General features: G+C 50.8%; 1 protein-coding gene across 1 annotated transcript in view; it reads left to right on the top strand.

The window, feature by feature from the left end:
- The window catches only part of JADE2 (jade family PHD finger 2), a gene marked incomplete at its 5' end in the record, with an annotated part of 51826 nt that overhangs the window by 22685 nt on the left and 10745 nt on the right, over positions 1-18396 (top strand). The window contains 5 exon segments of the mRNA XM_021410125.1: positions 169-338; positions 7715-7926; positions 10552-10719; positions 11635-11751; positions 16960-17421. Coding sequence (XP_021265800.1) covers positions 169-338; positions 7715-7926; positions 10552-10719; positions 11635-11751; positions 16960-17421 — 1129 coding nt within the window.

The following is an 18396-nucleotide window of genomic DNA, read 5'->3' as shown; positions in this document are numbered from 1 at the left end:
TTTCCCGTTTTCAGCAGTGCCTCATCTCCCTCCTGCCTCGAGCTGTGCTCTCATTCCTCGAGTTGGGCTGTCAGTGCCATAAGTGCACCCTCGTGGCCAGACACGGCCCCTGAGCTCCCAGCGGGATGCTTTGGAGCTGTCTCTCAACCTCTCATTCCTCCCTTCCAGAATCATACCCCAGCTGGAGAACCTGCCTTCCCCGGTGTCCCCCAGCAGCCTGCCGGGCTCTGAGATTTCGGAAGCCACGAGGACGTACCTGCAGGGCGTGAGCCGCTACGACCTGGACGAGCTGGACGCCTGCTGGTTGGAGCTCGTGAACATGGAGCTCAAGGAGATGGGTGAGTCCTGCAGGGCTGCCCGCTGAGCAGGCGTTGGGTCTTTTAAAGTAATCATCAGCACGTTTTGGTTGAGTGCAAGTAACTGGACTGGGAATTTGACCATTGGCACTTTGCTGTGCATGGTCTGTTGGGCACATCTGTTGGCGCGGGCTTTGGGTGTGTAGTCCTGCCTGGAGGGAGTGGAGGGATTTTCCAGTCCTTGTTAGGTAAGGGCTGCTGTGGTGTGGTTGCTGCCGCACAGATAAGAATAACAAAACAATAAAGCATTCACCTTTTGAGCGCAATGAAGGCTGCAGTGTTCCTGCCCATTACTCCCAGTTGCAAAAGTCTTCTGGGGTGGGACGAAGCACATCGAGTGCTTGAGCAGACCTGTTGCATTGCTGAAGAGGACAGATCTGGCATTGTGGAGCTTGTGTCGCTGGCAGGCCGCGGTCAGTGTTGTCCTCATAAACTGGGCCTCTGTTAGCAGCCTCATCTCTGTCACTACACACCTCAGTTTTGGTTCACTGCAGCTCAGGCAGAGTCCTCAGGTAGTGCAGAGCAGTCGGTGCTCCCAGGTAAAGCCAAGTGCCCCTGTGTCACTCCAGTGCCCCAGTGGTGCTACCATGGGTCCCCCCCTCACCAGGGCTGGGTGGCTGTCAGGGGGGGATCTCTGGGCTCCAAGACAGGGCTCTCTCTCTACTTCCACTTCCCCTTGCACACACATCATAAGCCTCTACGAAGGCAGCGGGCAGAGAACTGCCTTGTCCAGCTCAGTTGGGTTTAACTTGCCTCGCTTTATTTCTTCAAAGTATTTGGTTACAAACACAATGCCTGAAATGGTTTTCAGATGTGGGGCTCCCTGGCTGATGGATCACTCGAAGGCTGAGCCGGGGCTGGTGCCGCGGAAGTGGGGCGGGGATGCTCCAGTAGAGCCAGATGTGTGGTGGCCGCATCCTTCCCGTGTACACACCATGGGGCTGATGGGTACCAACCCAGAGCAGCTCCAGCAGTGCACCTGGCTCTGTGCAGGCTGCCTGCTGGGCCGGCACTGCGTGTGTAGGGACGCACAGCACCCAGACAGATGCACCCTGGACCTGATGTTGGGATACAGGCAGTGTGTTGCCAGTGATGCTCTCTGCAGTTCTGAGCTAGCTGCATTTGGTTCCTGCAGCTCTGTCGTTTGTCAGGCAGTAAGCTTTTGCAAGAGCAGTCCTGTGGGGGTATCTGTACCGAACAGGGACCGCAGTGTCTAGTGAGCCCTCTGTAATAACAACTATGGATGGTAATAATGAGCCCAGGGGATTGCAGCAGTGGTAATGTGAAGAGACTCACTGCCCATCAGCTGATTCCTCAGTCCATTCCTGGTGCTAAAAGAGCTCTGTAATTACTGTGTGAGCCTGAAATATGCTGGCAGCTTGGGAAAACAGTGTTTGCTGTGTGAAATCTACTGCAAACGTGGCTGCAGCCCAAAGCTGCATACGATCTCACCCCATCCCCAGCTCTCCCACTTGCACATCAGGGCTGGCTGCGGTGCACTTCTTGCAGTGCCCCGAGCACACGGTGCACAGGTCTGCAGCCCTCCAGGGCTCAGCCTCTGCTTCCCGCAGGGCAGGGGCCATGGGGTGCTCAGCCAGGTGGGACGTGGAGCTTTTGTGCCCTTCACCACCTCAACCCAGAGGGCTGCAGTGTGCATAGGGTGGTCTGGAGGTGGTCTGTAAAATAGCGCTTTCTCCCGGAAGCTCGTGGCATTAATGACACGCTGAGATTTCCAAGCCAGCTTTGCTAATCTCTGAGATCATTGACATGACTTAACTGGAGAGTTGCAGCCTCTCCCCCAATTCAGAGAAGTCAGAAGTTATCTCCCAGCCTGAAGAGATATGCAGAAGTTGAAATTCCTCCTGGGTGTTTAGCTGAGCTGCTGTCATTGGGCAGTTCGTGGGCACAGTGTGTCATCCACAAAGTATTCAATGACAAAGAAGGAGCGTGATCTCTGACTGGCTCCTGAGCAGCAGTGGGGAGGAGAGCTGGAAAACACCTATTAGCTCATCACCGTGCAGCGCTGATCACGGAGTGCATAGCACATGCCTTTTCCAGTCCTTTTTAGGTCGCCTCAGAGATGGAATTTTATCACTGGGATCAGATAAACCCCCAGATAGCTGCAGCTCTCTGTCACCACTGCTCCGCTCTCAATCGGGGGCAGCCAGTCTGAAAAGTGAAAGTCTTTCTCACATAAAATGGTTTTGAATACTTCTCAACCACCCCCACCAGTAACATGTTTCAGTGGCTGGGACTGTGCTTGGTGGAAATGCACTGTTTAAAGGACTTCTGAGTGCTAGAGGTAAAATCAATATTTAAGCGAGCCTGAATGTTTTATTTGTTGCTGCTGCAATAGGAGACAGCACAAGAAGCGGGTCTTGAAGTTGTGTGAATGAAACCCTGAATCAATTTATGCACATGCACTGCTGGCAGCACAGGGCTGTCCTTTCAGGGCAAAACCATGCCCTAAGCCTTTGTTTTTTTCATTAAGATTTTATGCTGTATGTTGTGGTCTCTGTTAAATACAAAGCTATTGTAAGACTGGGGCTAGAGAGACTTCAAAGGCTTGGGCTGAAAGATCCCTTTGCAGTGATCAGCACTTCATAAAAACATGCGGAAAATCCTAAAGAAATTGCTCAAAACGTTGCCGGAATCAATTTTTGCTGAAAGCAGAATAGAAGTTTCTAAGTATTCCCTTGACTTAATCCATATGGTGTATGCTGCTCACATATGCCCACCACAGTTTCTATCTTGGGAGCTGGAGGTGTTCCTGTTATTTTATGGCAGGAACATGCAAAGGTCACATTTATTGCTTTTGAAGCTCCAGGGGGAATTCATCACTGCATACTTGAGATATGTCTGTGTACTAATTAGATCATACCTCCCTCAGCGGAGGTGAAGTTGGTCAAGTAGATGTGCAATAAACCTGGGTCGGCAGAGGAGCCGTGGGGAAGACGCGCTCGCTTGAGCAGAGACTGCTGCTAAATGTACTGCGGGAGAGCAGGGATGCCCTGCCCCGTTGGGATGTGGGGACTCGTTTTCCTTGAGGCATCATGTTAGATCCCCAGGGCAGGGCTGCAGGTGGGACATCTCCAGCAACACCCCAGCACAGCTGTGCCCAGCCAGTGCCACCCGCCTGCAGGTGCCCATTGCCGTGCTCAGTGCGCAGCCACTCCAGTATCTGTTATTTGAAGCTGTTTTGGTGTTTTTAAGATTTGGGACGCTATTCCCTGCTGTGCTGTGGCTGTATGAAGTAACCCAGTGCCATGCTGGTGTGGCCGGCCAGAGGATACTGCGATGGGACTGCTGCAGTAGGACTGCCATGATGGGACCGCTGCGATGGGACTGCTGTCATGGGGCCTCTGGAGCATCAAGGGGCTGCTTGTCCCCAGGGGGAATTTCCCAAGCCCATCTCACAGGAGGATGTGCACAGCCCTGTCCCTTTTGTAGTGGGATCCATTTCCTTTACTCAACAGCCCAGCTTTCCCCTTTCAAGTGTCTCCCCACATCCCACAAGCAGGAGGGGCAGCTGATGTACAAAGGCTTTGCCGAGCACTCCACCACTCGTGTTGTCTTCGTGTTCCTCAGCCCAATCAGTTTCTGTGTCAAGCCGTTGTTTTGCTATTTCCATAAATTCCTTGCAGTAATTGCAGCAGTTCCTAGCAATCCTCGGCGTGCTGCTGCTGGGTGGAGTGAAGAGACTTTAATCAGAGTGCTCCAGGACAGCTCTGTCAGGGCACAGCATTACCGGAGAGAGACAGCAGATTATGAAGTGGCTTCTAAAACATTTTGTCGTCGTCTTAAATTTGAGCAATAATTGGTGTCGGTGGGTGGCATAAAGGGTGATAATTGGTTCCTGTAAATCTTTTAAGTGCATTAGCAGGCTGTGTTTGTAACAAAATATCTCGAAGTTTCACTGCCTGTGTTCAGCTCACACAGGCTGCGTGTTGCCGTGTGCTTCGGCGATCCCACTCCGTGTTTCGGGTCTGTTTGTAAATAAGGTCGAGAGAAGATGGATGTGAAATCGACGCATCTTCCAGACGCACTGTGGGCTGAGGCTGTTGGGCTGCAGATGTGTGGGGCAGGAAGGCGCAGCGGGGCTGCAGATGGTTCACCAGCGGCGGCTGCGGAGCACCAAGGAGCACACACTGGGGTGTGCATCACCGCCTGCCCTCGTGTGGGATCCCTGGGACACAGCCCCGTGAGGGGAGCAGGAGCTGCGTCCTTTTGCCTCCGGTGTTTCAAAGACATCATCTTGCAAGCGCTTTTTTTTGTTTGTTTGTTTCTTGAAAAAGGAACAGTAACTTTGTTTATGCATTTTTTTTTTTTAACTGAAAAAGAGACTCCGAGGTTTATGGCTTGTGGATCGACTAATGGCCCAGCCTGCAGCCCTGATGAGTCTTTGTTCGTGAGCTGTTTCATCTCCAGGTACACTACGCAGGCTAAAAGGATTTATTGTTTCGGCAAATTGATTTCAGCAGAGTGCAGTTTAGTCAGAAATAGGTCTCTGTTTAGTGAGAGGTGGCTCTCCAGCTATTTTTCCTCCCTGCACAGTGAATAGGCTCAAACCAGGATAAGGAGTAGCTGAGAGTTCATTTAGCCGAATATTGCTCCTTCATGCCACATAAATTATGGTGTTGCAGAAATAATGATAGCGGAGGCTGGCAGTGTGCAGAGGAAGTGTTGGGATGCTCAGGGTGGCTGCCCACGAGCACCTGGCTCTGGGGCAAGGACTGGGGAGGCTTCGACCCAGTGGGGATCCCGCGGTGGCTGCACTGGTGCCGGTGCTCCCTGTGGGTGTGGGAGCTCCTCCGATGGCTGATGTTGAGTCCCTGGAACTGTGGGAGTCAGCGGTAGCCATAAGGGAGCATTGCTTCCTAGGGAAAAGGATAGGAAAGCCTCATTTCTGAGTATATGGGATAATGAGCCAATTCCCATTTCTGTGCCTCATGCCCTACATAGCCCGAGAGCCACCTCTCCATATGAAGTACCTTCCAGGAGCTTCATCTCCTGCTGTTAACCCAGATGCCAGTTGTGCTGGGAGCACTTCAGTGGGGTGTTCTGTCTGCCTGCCGTGGCCCTGAGCCCCTCATGGCTGAGGGCGAGGGGAGCCAGGAAGACCTGCAGGTTTGGTGAGGTTCACAGCCACATCCAGAAATGATTGTTGTTTCTATGAAACATGTTGGACCACAGTGATGAGCACAAGGATTCTGCAAGTCCATAGACTTGGTTACAGCTCAAGCCATGGTTTTGAGCTGGGGCTTACTCCTTGGGTTTGTTCACCTGGAGTCACTCAGTGTGTATCCAAGTGGATCCGAGTCTGGTTCTTGGCATTTCATGCCTTGGAGTAGGTAACAGCGATATTGCATTCTGCACGGGGAGTGTTTTGGTGGAGTGTTTTTTGGTTTTGCTTTTTGATGGCCCATGATCAATACTGATAGTGTTTTCTCAGCCAAAAAAATGACAATTTTATGAATGGAGTTTAATAGCAGTAGCTTTATATGATGCAGAAGGAGATAAATGGAGCGCAAATGGAGGAAGAACTTCACCCTCAGGCCCCATTGTTTAGTGTTTCATAAGCGATTAATCGCTTCATCCCCATCAAGTGCAATTGTCAATTCAATAAGCTCCGAGGTATTCTGAATGGCGTTTGGCAAACGAATTCCTAATGTAATTACATCTAAACGGAGTGTGAGAGCGCGTGTCTGCAGGAGGGAGGGAGAGATCTATATTTTTCGATGTGACGACGTAATGAGTACATTGCTGTAAGCCTATGAGAAAATCCCTTCTGCTGCAGGTAATGATTTCACACAGCGCTGGGATGCAGCCTCATTCCGCTCAGTGCGGAATGGGAGCTGAGCCGGGGCTATGGCGAACACCAGCTTCCTTCTCTTGTTTTCCACCAGAGCCTGAAATATGGGAAGGAATGGGATTTGGAATAGTAAATTTGATATATGTATATGTGAGGCACAGGCTGGCCGGAGAGCCATGGGTGCCCCATCCTTGGAGGTGCCCAAGGCCATGGATGGGGCCCTGGGCAGCCTGAGCTGGTGGGGTGCAGCCAGCCCATGGCACGGTCCCTGGATGGTCTTTTAGGTCCCTTCCAACCCAAACCATCCTATGATTCTATGGAAATGGTGGCTTGTGTTTCTTCCTACAACAAGGGCATTGGGGTGGTGTGTTTATGAAGCCCACTGCTGAGGGAAAAAGCGTTGTGGGCTGGGGCTCCGCAGGCCCCACAGGGCTCTATAGGCCCCATAGGGCTCCACAGGCCCCACAGGCCCCACAAAGCCCATTGGTGGGGCTTGTGGCTCCCAGAACAGGCCCGACCGGCTGTGTGTTGCAGCACGGCCGCCGAGCACTTGGCAGGGAGCGATAGGGAACAGCGCTGTCTGCAGCAATGGGATCTCCGCCTCAACGCAGACGTGTGCAGTGCCAGGCTGGGTGTTTGCAGAGACTTGTCAAGCCAGGGGAAACCGTGCCAAGGCGAAACATTGGGGAAGATCTTGAAAAGGCAGACAATGGTGCGTTTGCTTGCTGGTCTTGCCTGCGGGTCTCCTTTGCCCCTTGACACAGATTTTTTGGCAGATTGGTGGGGGAAAGGAGCAGCTCAGCAGCCTCATCCCGCTGCAGAGCTTGTCCCAGCACAGGGACTACACCCTGCAGCCCAGCAGAAGCCCAGCAAGGTGAAGATTTCCTTGAACTCTCAATAAATAACCACATATCAGTACTTCCTCAATCTCTTTTCTCCTCTGTTTATAAAGGAGATATTGTCTCCCGTTGCCCTGCAGCAAGAAAGGTCTATGTATCCACCACTGGTTTCCATTAAAGGTGCTGGTACGGTGGGATAACAGGCAGCACAAGCAGTCTGAGCCCTCACTCCAGGTCTGACCTCGTGCCCCTGGACCCAGGCAGTTAGAAACACTTGTTTGTCCTCAATTCCAACCTTTGGCTTCCGTTTTGCAGTTCCATTTAATTGGCCTTAAAAGGGTCACTTTTCAGTCTCAGCAATTAAAGCATTGACTTTGTGTTGCCAAAGCTTGTCTGAGCCCTCACTGCAGAAAGCATCTTTGCAGAACTTGTCTCCTTGAACGTTTAAGCTGTCAGACCTAATTATCCGCATTGGTTCAGCTGAATGGATTTCTCTCCTCTCAGCCAGCAGCAATATTTTGTTACTGTCTATGAAACGTAAACTGTATCCCGAGTTAGAAGCAGCCGTTTTCTGAATCGCAGATCTTCCTACCGCGGTGGATTTGAAGTTTTGATTTGAGCTGAAGTCTCAAGTGCCCTCCGCCTTGCATAATGCTGTGGGCAGTCACAGGGTGCCATGTCCCCATCCTCTGCTTTTTGCCTTGCAGAGAAGCCCGAGCTGGATGAGATCACCCTGGAGAGAGTGCTGGAGGAGCTGGAGACGATGTGCTACGAGAACATGAACATTGCCATTGAAACAGAGGAGGGCCTGGGCATCGAGTACGACGAGGACGTGGTGTGCGATGTCTGCCGCTCGCCAGAGGGGGAGGACGGCAACGAGATGGTGTTCTGCGACAAGTGTAACGTCTGCGTGCACCAGGTGAGAGCCACTTCCCTGAGCTTGCTGCGTTCCTGCTCCTTTTTCCTTCAACCCTATGACTTTTTATTCCTCCTCTTCCATTCATGTGCTCATTGTTCCTTGTCCTTGCCAAGCTGTGGGATCCTTAGCACCTAGGGACATGCAGCGTGGGTGCTGGCTTCCCTTCAGTCTGCACATTGTGTCTGGCCATTAGGACCTTCCAGCTCCACCAGCCTTGTCACACATCACGGGGCTTCTGTCCCAGCTTCCCTACTCTATGAGTGTATGATTTCATTTTATTTCACTGCCTGGAGGAAAACATTTTATCTTCAGAATTGAGTGTAAAGGCTTCAAGCCTTTGCTAGAGGGAAGGAGGAAGAGCAGTGGTATCTGCGGGCTCCTGTGCATACGTGCTGGGAGCAGGGAAATGCTCGGCCACATGCTGCTGCAGAGCATCCATCCCTGCTGCGGGGACTCCAGGGACACTTTGCTGGGTGGGCTCCAATGGGAAGTGGGGCCCTTGGGTGTCGGCATCAGCCCCAGGGCCTGGGGAGTCCAAAGCAGAGCCCCTTTTCAGTCTCCTGTCTGTGAAGGCTGTTTTGCTGGCTTTTTTTTTTTTCTCCATTTTCTCATCTTTTGGGCAGCTTTTCCATCAGCATTTCCTGGAGGTGGGAGAGTGCTGGAGATATGTATAGTTGAGAGAGGTGGGTGTTTTGAATGGTTTCCATCAGTGAATCAGATTCCACAAAATACCAGGATGATTTGGGGATGGTTTTGGGTTGGTTGTTTTTTTTTTTTGTGTGTGTGTGTTTCTTTTTTAGTAAACCCAAGTAGAAATTTCTGGCCATGGGCTGACGTGTACCCATTGTGCAGCAGTGTGGGGGCCAGGCTCCATCGGGATGGAAAGACAGACCTGGCAGCAGCCTTAGTGCTGAGAGCAGCATGATGCTGCAGAAGGAGGTGCTGTGGGTTGGATATAAAGGCTGTTGAAAGAAATAGGAGATTTTATCTTATTTTAGGGGCACATACTTGGGTCTGAACCTCAGGGCCCACCTGGAAGCTTCTAGGGATCCCATCTCTGTCCCCATTCACAGAGCAACAAAGTCCAGAGCCTCCAAGCAGAGGAAGAGCTGTGCTCAGATATGCGTGCTGGGATTGTGTGGTTGGTTTTGTCTAGTACCAGATCAGGTGTTTTATAAAAATCTCTTACAGAAATGATTTATCTGTCCAATTTGGAGGTGCTGTGAAACACAAGTCTCTGTGAACCACATAGACCTGCAGCAATCATACTACCTCCTTTAATACTTTATTTTCCCAATACTATGATCATAAAGTGACTTTTTCTCCGTGGAAATTAGTACTGTCAGAGTCCATTTATGGTTTGGGGCAACCTAAAACCGCGTACAAAGTCTCTTCCTGGCTGTGAGGGCTGAGCATCCCCTTTTCCCATGCTCATGTACCATGCTCATGTAATTACCTATTATTAATCATCTCTCCTAACATAATGGCACAGGCACAAGCTTCCCCACTGCTCTCAGAAACCCTCAGTGCTGTGGGAGTTCAGCAGCCTCATGTCAGTGGCCAAGGCAGTTGTCTGCCACTCTTTAAAACTCTTTAAGTGCAAGTTATGGGGACCTGCTGGTTAAAGACTGTCCAGTTTTCATGGTAGCTCTTTAATACAATCGTAAGTTACTGCTGAAGTGGAAAGTATTTTATCATTATCATTAGATGATACAGCTTATCATTTGGCTCTTCCCCAAGTACGGAAGAGAAATATTTATTGAGCCCTTTGGCTTGTCTGTGCTGTGCGTTATCACAGCAGGTCTGCTGGCTCTGCGGGCAGCCAGGGCCTGGCAGAGTCCTTTTGTTCTCTTCTGCTTCCCGCTGTCTTGGCCACAGATATGTCCTCGTGTCCTTTGGGTTTATCACTCCTCTCATTGTGGCTCCTCCCTTCTGATTTATATTCATTACTGTCAGTTTCCCCTTTTTACTTTTACGCAGTTATTTTCACTTCCCCTTTGGTCTGTGCTGGGTGTTTAACCAGTGTGGCCATCTTTCCCAATCGTGGGGTTGTGGCTTCACAGCCCTCATCTACCCTCGAGGTTTTTCTTTGCACAGCATTCATCGCCCCATGTCTCGTGGGATGGGTCAGCTCAAGGTATGTTTGTGCTTCCCTCATGCTGGTTTTACCTTCTCATTGCCCATCCTGTGTCCACGGAGAGCTGCCGATGCAAACCACATGTCTCTGGGTCGCTAGACAAGGTTGCACCCAGGCTGACAGGACTGCAAGTCATGGTGATTTTGGAGTTGTTCAGAAGTGCACATGTAATAAGTGAGCAGCTGTCCATATTGCAGAGCTGCCCTCACCGCTTTTGCTCTTGTTTGCAGGATATAAAGCACATTTGCACACTCAGCTTTTAATTAAAACCCAGGACATACTGATACAGCATGAGTATCCATGTGAAAAGAAGGAAGGTGGCAAGGAAGGAAGAACTTAAACTAGCCGCTTTGGTTGCGGAGCAGCCTTGTGTCTGCTGTTCTTTAGTAGGGCACCCAGATGCTGTGGTGATAAGCCAGCATGCCGTGCTGTGGCATGATGCTCAGTGTGGGATGGCCAGGTTAACCAACCTTCCTCCTGTCTCACAGGCATGCTACGGCATCCTGAAGGTCCCCATCGGCAGCTGGCTGTGCCGGACCTGCGCGCTCGGCGTCCAGCCCAAGTGTTTGCTGTGCCCGAAGAGAGGGGGAGCACTGAAGCCCACTCGGAGTGGGACGAAATGGGTCCACGTTAGCTGTGCCTTATGGATACCTGAAGTAAGTAAGATGCTTTCCAGCCTTCTCTTGAAATACAGCATGGACATGATTTCCAGGTGTAGCAGAAATGTTAAGTCACAGCTTGAAGCAGTGATTGAGCACCTGGTAGGAAGGCAAGACCAACCCAGGGGAGCTCAGGTGTATGCAGTGCACTGAGTGACTGGCAGGGGGTGGAACCAGGACCCACCCCTTCCCAGACCTCATTTAAGGGTTGGTAGTGGAGGCAAGGATGTCTCACTGGAGATGCCTATCTACTTGAGGCCTTTGGAAGGTAAGCAGATTTTCTTCCTTTGTTGCTGCATTTGGACTGGTCCTCATCTGCTGTAGCCTAGGACTTTGCCACTCCTCTATTATTGCTGTACTTTTCACCATGTTATAGTATGACACTGGGTCTGAGCTCAGATATTCCATCAACAGCAATTCCAGTTGGGCTTATTGTGCCATGCTGAGATTGGAGCCATGGTACCCATCAGGCACCAAGCTGTGTGTTTAATTAGCAGCTAGGCAGTTCCCCATTAAGAAGGACTCTGTGGGGTGCAAGCTGCTGCCCTGTTTATGGGAAGCACCCGCACTCCCTGAGGAGGGGTGATGTTGGAACAGTCTGTAAAGGGTCACTTTGTCCTCCCCTGTTGTGAAGTGCAAGGAAGAGTACTAGAGAGGCAAGGACATAGCAGTACTCAGAACAGTAAAGACAAAACACAAGCTCAAACTGGCAGGCAGATGGATACAAAAGGAAGGCCAGAGCATCGTCTGTATTTGTTTCTTGCTTTTGTGTTGCTTTTTTCACCCGAGTTTTGAGTGACCTGAACAATAAGATATGAAATATCCACCCCTCATTCTGACTGCCTCAGATATCCCCTGTAGGAGACTTGGGATGGTAACGGGTATTGACGATGTTTTCTATTTTGTGACCAGGTTAGCATTGGATGTCCTGAAAAAATGGAACCCATTACGAAGATCTCACATATCCCAGCAAGCAGATGGGCTTTGTCCTGCAGTCTCTGCAAGGAGTGCACTGGGACCTGCATTCAGGTACATGAATCAGCAGAGAGGGAACTCAGACCCCGTGGTTGTACCTCTAGCAGCCACCAGAGATTCTCAAGCTGTTGGTGGATGAGATCCAGCCTAGGTTCATCCCTGGTCTGAGTCCTGGGAGCACAGCTAACAAGGAGCATGAACACCAATCAGGCATCATCAGCTGCTGTTGTTTGTAATCTTCTAATGTATTGAGTGCTAGGAATCTAGATTAACTTTCTTTTGCGTAACACAGTGATGTTGCTGTGGTGACACTAATTACCAGGACTGCAGATGACCTTGGTTGGAGATCAGGAACCCCCAGCGGAAGGGCTTGGCGTGGCTGCCAGGAAGTCCAGGCCTCATGGGATTTAAAGCCTGAGCATTTCACAAGCTGTGGGGATGAATGTGAAGCCTTTCCCGAGGGGGACAGCAGGAAGCCTCAGGATCAGGCAGCCACGCACCCCCCCCAAGCCTGCTGGCTTGCAAAATAGAGTATTTACTGTGTATTACATTCCCAGATGTTCTCCTGTTTTGCTGCACCTAAGCAGAGCACCGCAGACATCTGATTTCCTGCTCTTCCCACAGCAGCAGCACGCTGACGAGGTGGCGAGGCGTTTGCATTTGAGACTAAAAGCAGGAGCTCAGGACGCTCCTCTTACAAAAGTGGGACAGAGCTTTGGGGCTGTGCTCTTAGTGCAGGAGCTTTGCTGGGTCACTTGCAGCAAGCTTCACCCTGGCAGTCCCTGGGGATGGGCTGGGATCTGCAGCTGTACGGTGCCGGTGCTTGTGCTTTCCTTGGCAGGCCAGACGTGGAAGCAGTCTTGGCATGCAGTAGGGGCATGGAATAGCCATTAAGCTTTGAAAAATAGGGAGAAAGGTTTGGATGCGTCCCAATCCCAGCTAATCAGCTCCTGTACAGCACTGAGAGCTGCACCGCGGAGGTGGATGCGTGTGGCAGTGAGTACTGGAGAGCAGAGCAGCTGGCTGGTGGCAGGAGGGTGATGGAACAGGGCTGCAGGCTCCGCTGCGTTGGTGTGACTGCCTCGGGTTTAATACTTTAAAGGGAGCTATTTAAAAGCGATCCCCTTAGCTTGAAATGAAACCTCACAATACTTCTTTAAATCTCTAGTGTTGACTCACTACTTTTTTTTGATGGTTCTGGGTGGATCTGCTTATTCACCCTGCCAGATGGAGATACTGTGTCATAGCGGCAACTGCTTTCAAAGAACGGAAGGGCAGGGAGAGGAGGCAAACAGGCTTGGCAGCATCAAAGAAAATTCAGCTCTTCCGAGGCTTCATCCTCTCAGCGCCGGCATCACGTGTTAGCAGTGCAGTCCCTGGAACTGAATGGATTTGCATTAAATGTCACCTGAAATGGAACAGGAGCTTTACTGCCCGACATGTCTTCGCAAGGCTGTCACCAGAGTGTCTGCTGAGTGCTCTCAGGGTGATTTTTCCTTCAAGGAAAAGGAGGAAAAAGAAGCAAGCAGTGCCTTTGTTCAGGGATTTGTGGAGTAAATCAGCAAGCTCACTCGTAGATAAATAAACACGCTCCATACTCGTCAGAGGTAGAGAGCTCTGTTTTGAGAGCTGGTGTTTATGGAGCATATTTTTGATTAGTGCCTGTTTATACAGGTGTAATCTAACTACCTTTGTCAGCGTTTTAGGTTTATGACACAGCTCTGAAAGGAGAGGGTTGTTTGCTGTTAATGCACTCAGCTTTCACTCCTGGCAGCAGGATTTGATGCTCCAGGTGCCCGCGGGCTGCGGAAGGTCCTCGCTGCTTCCAGGGCAGGCTTATCTGAGTGGCTGGAACAAGAGGCAATGTCTGTGGAAGGGAGCTGGAGAGCAGGAGCCTGTTGTCCCCGGCAGGCTCGGAGGTGCCCACAGACAGAACCACAGCTTCAGAAACCCCCACTGCTGTCAGAGATCAATGTGAGGCATTTCTGCGTGGCACCAAGGCTCTACGTGTTGAGGTATTTCTTCCCATCCAGATTTGACCATCAAAAGGGAAGCATACTTTCTGCCTTCTGCACGTCTCCGTGCCTCTGATATTGCTGCTTGCTCATCGTTACTTCTCTTGTTTTCCTGGTAGAAAGCTGTAAACCTGCTGTAATCGATCCACTGCTCCCTTGTGCTGGACATAAGCAATACAGCCCTGAAAATACGCTTTTTCCATCCCCTCTTAAGGGGAAGTCACGACTTTATGGTGGTTCTTGTGGTCAGACATCAGGAGATGCCAAGCAGCACTCGGTATCCAGCAGGAATTTTCTTGTTTGCGTTGCTGAGCTGCAAAAGAGAGTGCCAGGAGCCGGAATCTGTGCAGCCCATGTCCCAACATGCTCACAGACAGAGGAACCCAATGCCTTCCTCACTGGGAACAGCAAATGTCTCTTCTAGAACTTACCACAGCCTTTCAGGACAGCCCAGAGTGCCACATCTCTGTTAGCTGGTGCCAGTCTTCTCCAAAGGACGTCATCTTTTGTTGACATCAACCAGAAACTTCAAACTTGGGAGCGGGGGAGGAGCTGTGTGGGTGCTCACCAACATCCTGAGCCCCACTGTGAAGTGGGGCCCCATCTATCTCCAAGGGCACAGCGGAGCTGAAATTGCACGTTTCCTCTGAAGAGCACCACCAGGAACAAGCCCATCTGTGGTCACTAAAAATCACATGGTAGCTCTTGTGAGGATGCAGAAGTGTTGTGTCTGATGGCTTGGCTGGGGTTCAGCACTGGTAATTGGTTTTTCCTTCCTAAATTTCCCTTGCAGTTCTGTTGGAGTAGCCACTTCCTTCCACTTCTGCCCCAGAGCTGCAGCATAGCACCACTGTAAGCTGTTAAACATCTGCTGGGTTTCATGGTTAGCAGTGTTCGAATTTCATGGGCAAAGAAAGTCGTCCCTCTACTTCTTCCCACCAAGAGTGGTTTGAGGACTAATTATCAGCCCACATCGATCTCTGGTGCAGTTTTCGCCATCTCTGAGTTGTGTTTGGGAGTGGATTTGCTTTTAGCTGGTGCAGCAGACGTTCTGAAACCCTGGAGCTAAAGGCACTGTGGGACAAGGGATTGGATGCATGGCTGGTCGAGGAGTGCCTGCTCTGTACACCCAGGCTGTTCCATGTGGCAGCAGCCACATATATGAGTCCATCCCAGTGCCACTCAGTGCTCTCCAGGGCTGGGATGGATCGATGTGTGCTTACAGTTGGCTCAGGCAAGGTCACCGAGAGCTGCTGCTGACCAGGTATGCTCCTTTGCTGCCCCATCATTTAAGCAGCCTCATTGTTTTCTGTTTGCACTTCGGGCACGGTTTCTGACAACTGCTGCTTGCCATCAGTTGGAAGAGGAATCCGGGATGGATGCCATTCACTTTGCTTTATTCCTGAGGTGTGATTGCCCCTGCTGCTGTTGCTGTCCCAGTGAGCCCTGGGTGTGCTGATGATGCCATCACAGCACTGTGGGCTGCCCCCAGCCCAGCTCCCCGCACCGCAGGCTGCTGTGTGTCCCTGTCTCTGTAGGTATTTATGTGCATTGCAACACAGAAGGATCTTCCCGATGATTTAGTTTGAAGCACCCCCAGCTGTTACGCCCAAATAGACACAACGGAGTATGTTCATGGCTATATATCTGTGCAGTAAGATTACCATCTTGGCCACCAGACAAGAAAACTCAATCAAGGGAACTTACAGCTGGCAAAGGCCTCCAACCTTAATGCGCCCATTAAAGTGAGGAAGAGGGACTCCATCAAACGACATTGCGTGTCCTCCTTGCAGTAAATCTCTCTCTGTGACTGCAGGAGCGAGCGTGTGCACTTTAAAAGCCAGCCCATGATATATTGACTCCTCCAAAAGCTGGCAGCCGCCTTCACAGGCAATTCCGGGCTGAAATTAGGAACAAGAGGACATATTTGAATAGAGTGAGTAGAGGTGGGAGTTGAGCTGCTTGCGTTCTATGTCAGCACCTGGAGATGTGAGTATGGATGGACGTGACAAGTACTGTGGATGCTAAGTCCCAGCCCTGGAGGCAGCCAGATGCCACCAGCAGCACGTCACTGCTGGGGGAACTGGTGCCCAGCATCCATCCACCCCTGGGGCAGTACTAATGCTCAGCAATCCAACTTCTGGTCCTCAGATACTACCAGCATTTCTCTTCTATTCTTTTTGGAAATTGAAGTGCAGCATGGCAGAGCCCCAGTGGAGCCCTGCAGCATCCTGGCGGTTTGTCTTCTGTGCGTGGGGAGGTTTGTGGCCAGGCCTGTGCTGCCCTACAAGAGCAGTCGCTGGGTAATGCTGAAGTGCTGTGCCTACAGTAATAGGTCACTTAAAATGCCTCATTATTGCAGTTTAACTGGTCATTAGCAGCTGGAAGAGAATGATTTCTTATGGGTTATGGTTGAAGCAATTACCTGACATTCCGAGCTATTAAAAAAGTTAATGAACAGAGAGGGGGAGAATGTGCTGAGGTGGGTGTGGGTGCTGCGCTGGCTGTGGGTGGCTTTTCATCTATAGGAGACCAGGTTTGGGGTTTTTTCATTTTGCTGTCTGTGAGATCCAAGGAACTGAAGTGTAAGGTAAGTCAGGGAAATTGTTAAAAATTTCATCTGGTGCACGTTTGACAGTCTAGTCACTGAACCAATTCTAAAACCTCATTTCATGTACGTACGGAGCATGTTTTCCTCTGTATATGGTGAATTTCACTTTTCTTCTTTTTTTCTTAATGGAGCTAATTAGAACTTGTATAATTTCCAGAAGAGAGAGGCATCATGATCTGGGAGCACTGGCTGCTTGTGACATACTCCATTCACTCCCAAACCTTATCACCTGTAGGCTGTCATTAACAATGGCATATTCACTTTAGATGTGGAGTAGGGTAGGGAACAGGATGAAGTGAAGGTGGAAATATCTCAGTCAGCGTTGTCACGTGTTGCTGGAAGAACCGTTGGAATCTCATGTTTCTGGTAGGTGAAAGACAGCAGGGCTCATCACAGAACATGACCAGGTTAGGTGGGAAGGTGCCTGGTGAAAGCTGGGTTCCTTCTGCTTGGGATTTTGGTGTCCACAGTCATTGGTATGTAGGACTTGGGCGATGCAGCCTGAGCAATGTGTGTTACAGATCATCCATCGCTGGGGGGTCAGCGCTGTCACCCTGAGGGTGTCACTCCTTTTGTGAAGCTGTGTCTTGTGGTCCCGTTGTGCCCTCGCCATCAGCCCTGTCCTTCTCCCCCCAGTGCTCCATGCCTGCCTGCGTCACTGCGTTCCACGTCACCTGCGCCTTTGACCACAACCTCGACATGCGGACTATTTTAGCAGACAACGATGAAGTGAAGTTCAAGTCCTTCTGCCTGGAGCACAGCGCCGGTGCCACCAAACTGCCCGAGGAGGCACGGGCAGAGCCTGACCAAGCCCAGCTGGACCTGGAGAAGGTGACGCTGCGGAAGCAAAAGCTCCAGCAGCTGGAGGAGGACTTCTATGAACTCGTGAAGCCTTCAGAGGTGGCAGAGAACCTCGATTTAAGTGAGTCGCTGGTGGATTTTGTCTATCAGTACTGGAAGCTGAAGAGGAAAGCAAACTCCAACAAACCGCTGCTGACACCAAAAACGGATGAAGTGGACAACTTGGCTCAGCAGGAGCAGGATGTTCTCTACCGACGCTTGAAGCTTTTCACACACCTCAGGCAAGACCTGGAGAGGGTGAGTACAGCTTTCCCTGTCATGGCAAACCCACGCGCTCCTGCAGGGCTGCTTCGATGGGCATGGGTGCCTGTACACAGACCTGTTCCCTGCTGCCCTGGTTTAACTACCTTATCAATTGCTGCCCTTCATCTAACGTGGTGCTCAGAAGGTGAGGAGCACACGCTCATCTCCCTGCTTACTATTCCCCCTTTTGAAATGGGATGAGCCAGCAGTCACACAGACCACGCTAGTCCGCAGTGTGCCCAGAGCTGCCAAAATGCTGCTCTTGGTGAATTAAGTTTGTGGCAGCCTCAGCTGTGAGCTCAAAAGGGGAGAACATCTATGGGGTCTGAGCTGTCCAGGTGCCCCTGCAGGGTCGCAGCTGGGAGCTTCTGAAGATACAGAGCCCCTCAAACGGGACCTGAGAAAATGTAGGTGCTTGGGATGTTGTTGTACATCCCTATATGGACCACTGTGCTGAGCTGTCCTGGGCAGCTCTTATCTGGCCAGGGTGGATTTGGGGTGATGGCAGCCCCCAGCAGCTCTCCAGGTGATATTTGGAAATGAACCGAGGGTTGAGGTTTAGCTCTGCAAATGTGCCGGTCCCGTTTCCTGGGTATCCTGATGTGGTCCTCCCCACTTTTCTTCCTTTTCTTCTTGGCCCTTTTTGCTTTGAAGCCTTTACCAAGAGCTGGCTGTTTAAATTAGCTGTAACAAAAAGCTATATGGTTCCCAGGCTTTCTTCCCAGCATCTCAGCTTGGCTGGGGGAAGCAGTGCGGGTGGTGTTTAGCTGTCTAAGTGTGTGTAAATACCAGCAGTCTCTAAGCAGAGTGCAAGTGATGTTTTCTTCCAGGAGTATAAAATTGCAGAGAGGAGATATTGCCAAACGCTTTGATATACTGCTTGCCAGAGGCAGTTGTTTTCCTCATAAAGAAATTTCAGTTTGATGTTTTCTTCCATCCAGAACAAAAAGGAGAACGTAGTAAAATATA

This window comes from Numida meleagris, chromosome 12, assembly GCF_002078875.1.
Source record: "Numida meleagris isolate 19003 breed g44 Domestic line chromosome 12, NumMel1.0, whole genome shotgun sequence".
NCBI classification, from domain to species: domain Eukaryota; kingdom Metazoa; phylum Chordata; class Aves; order Galliformes; family Numididae; genus Numida; species Numida meleagris.
Note: the sequence above shows the minus strand (reverse complement) of the source record. Positions and strands in the feature narration are given on the sequence as shown.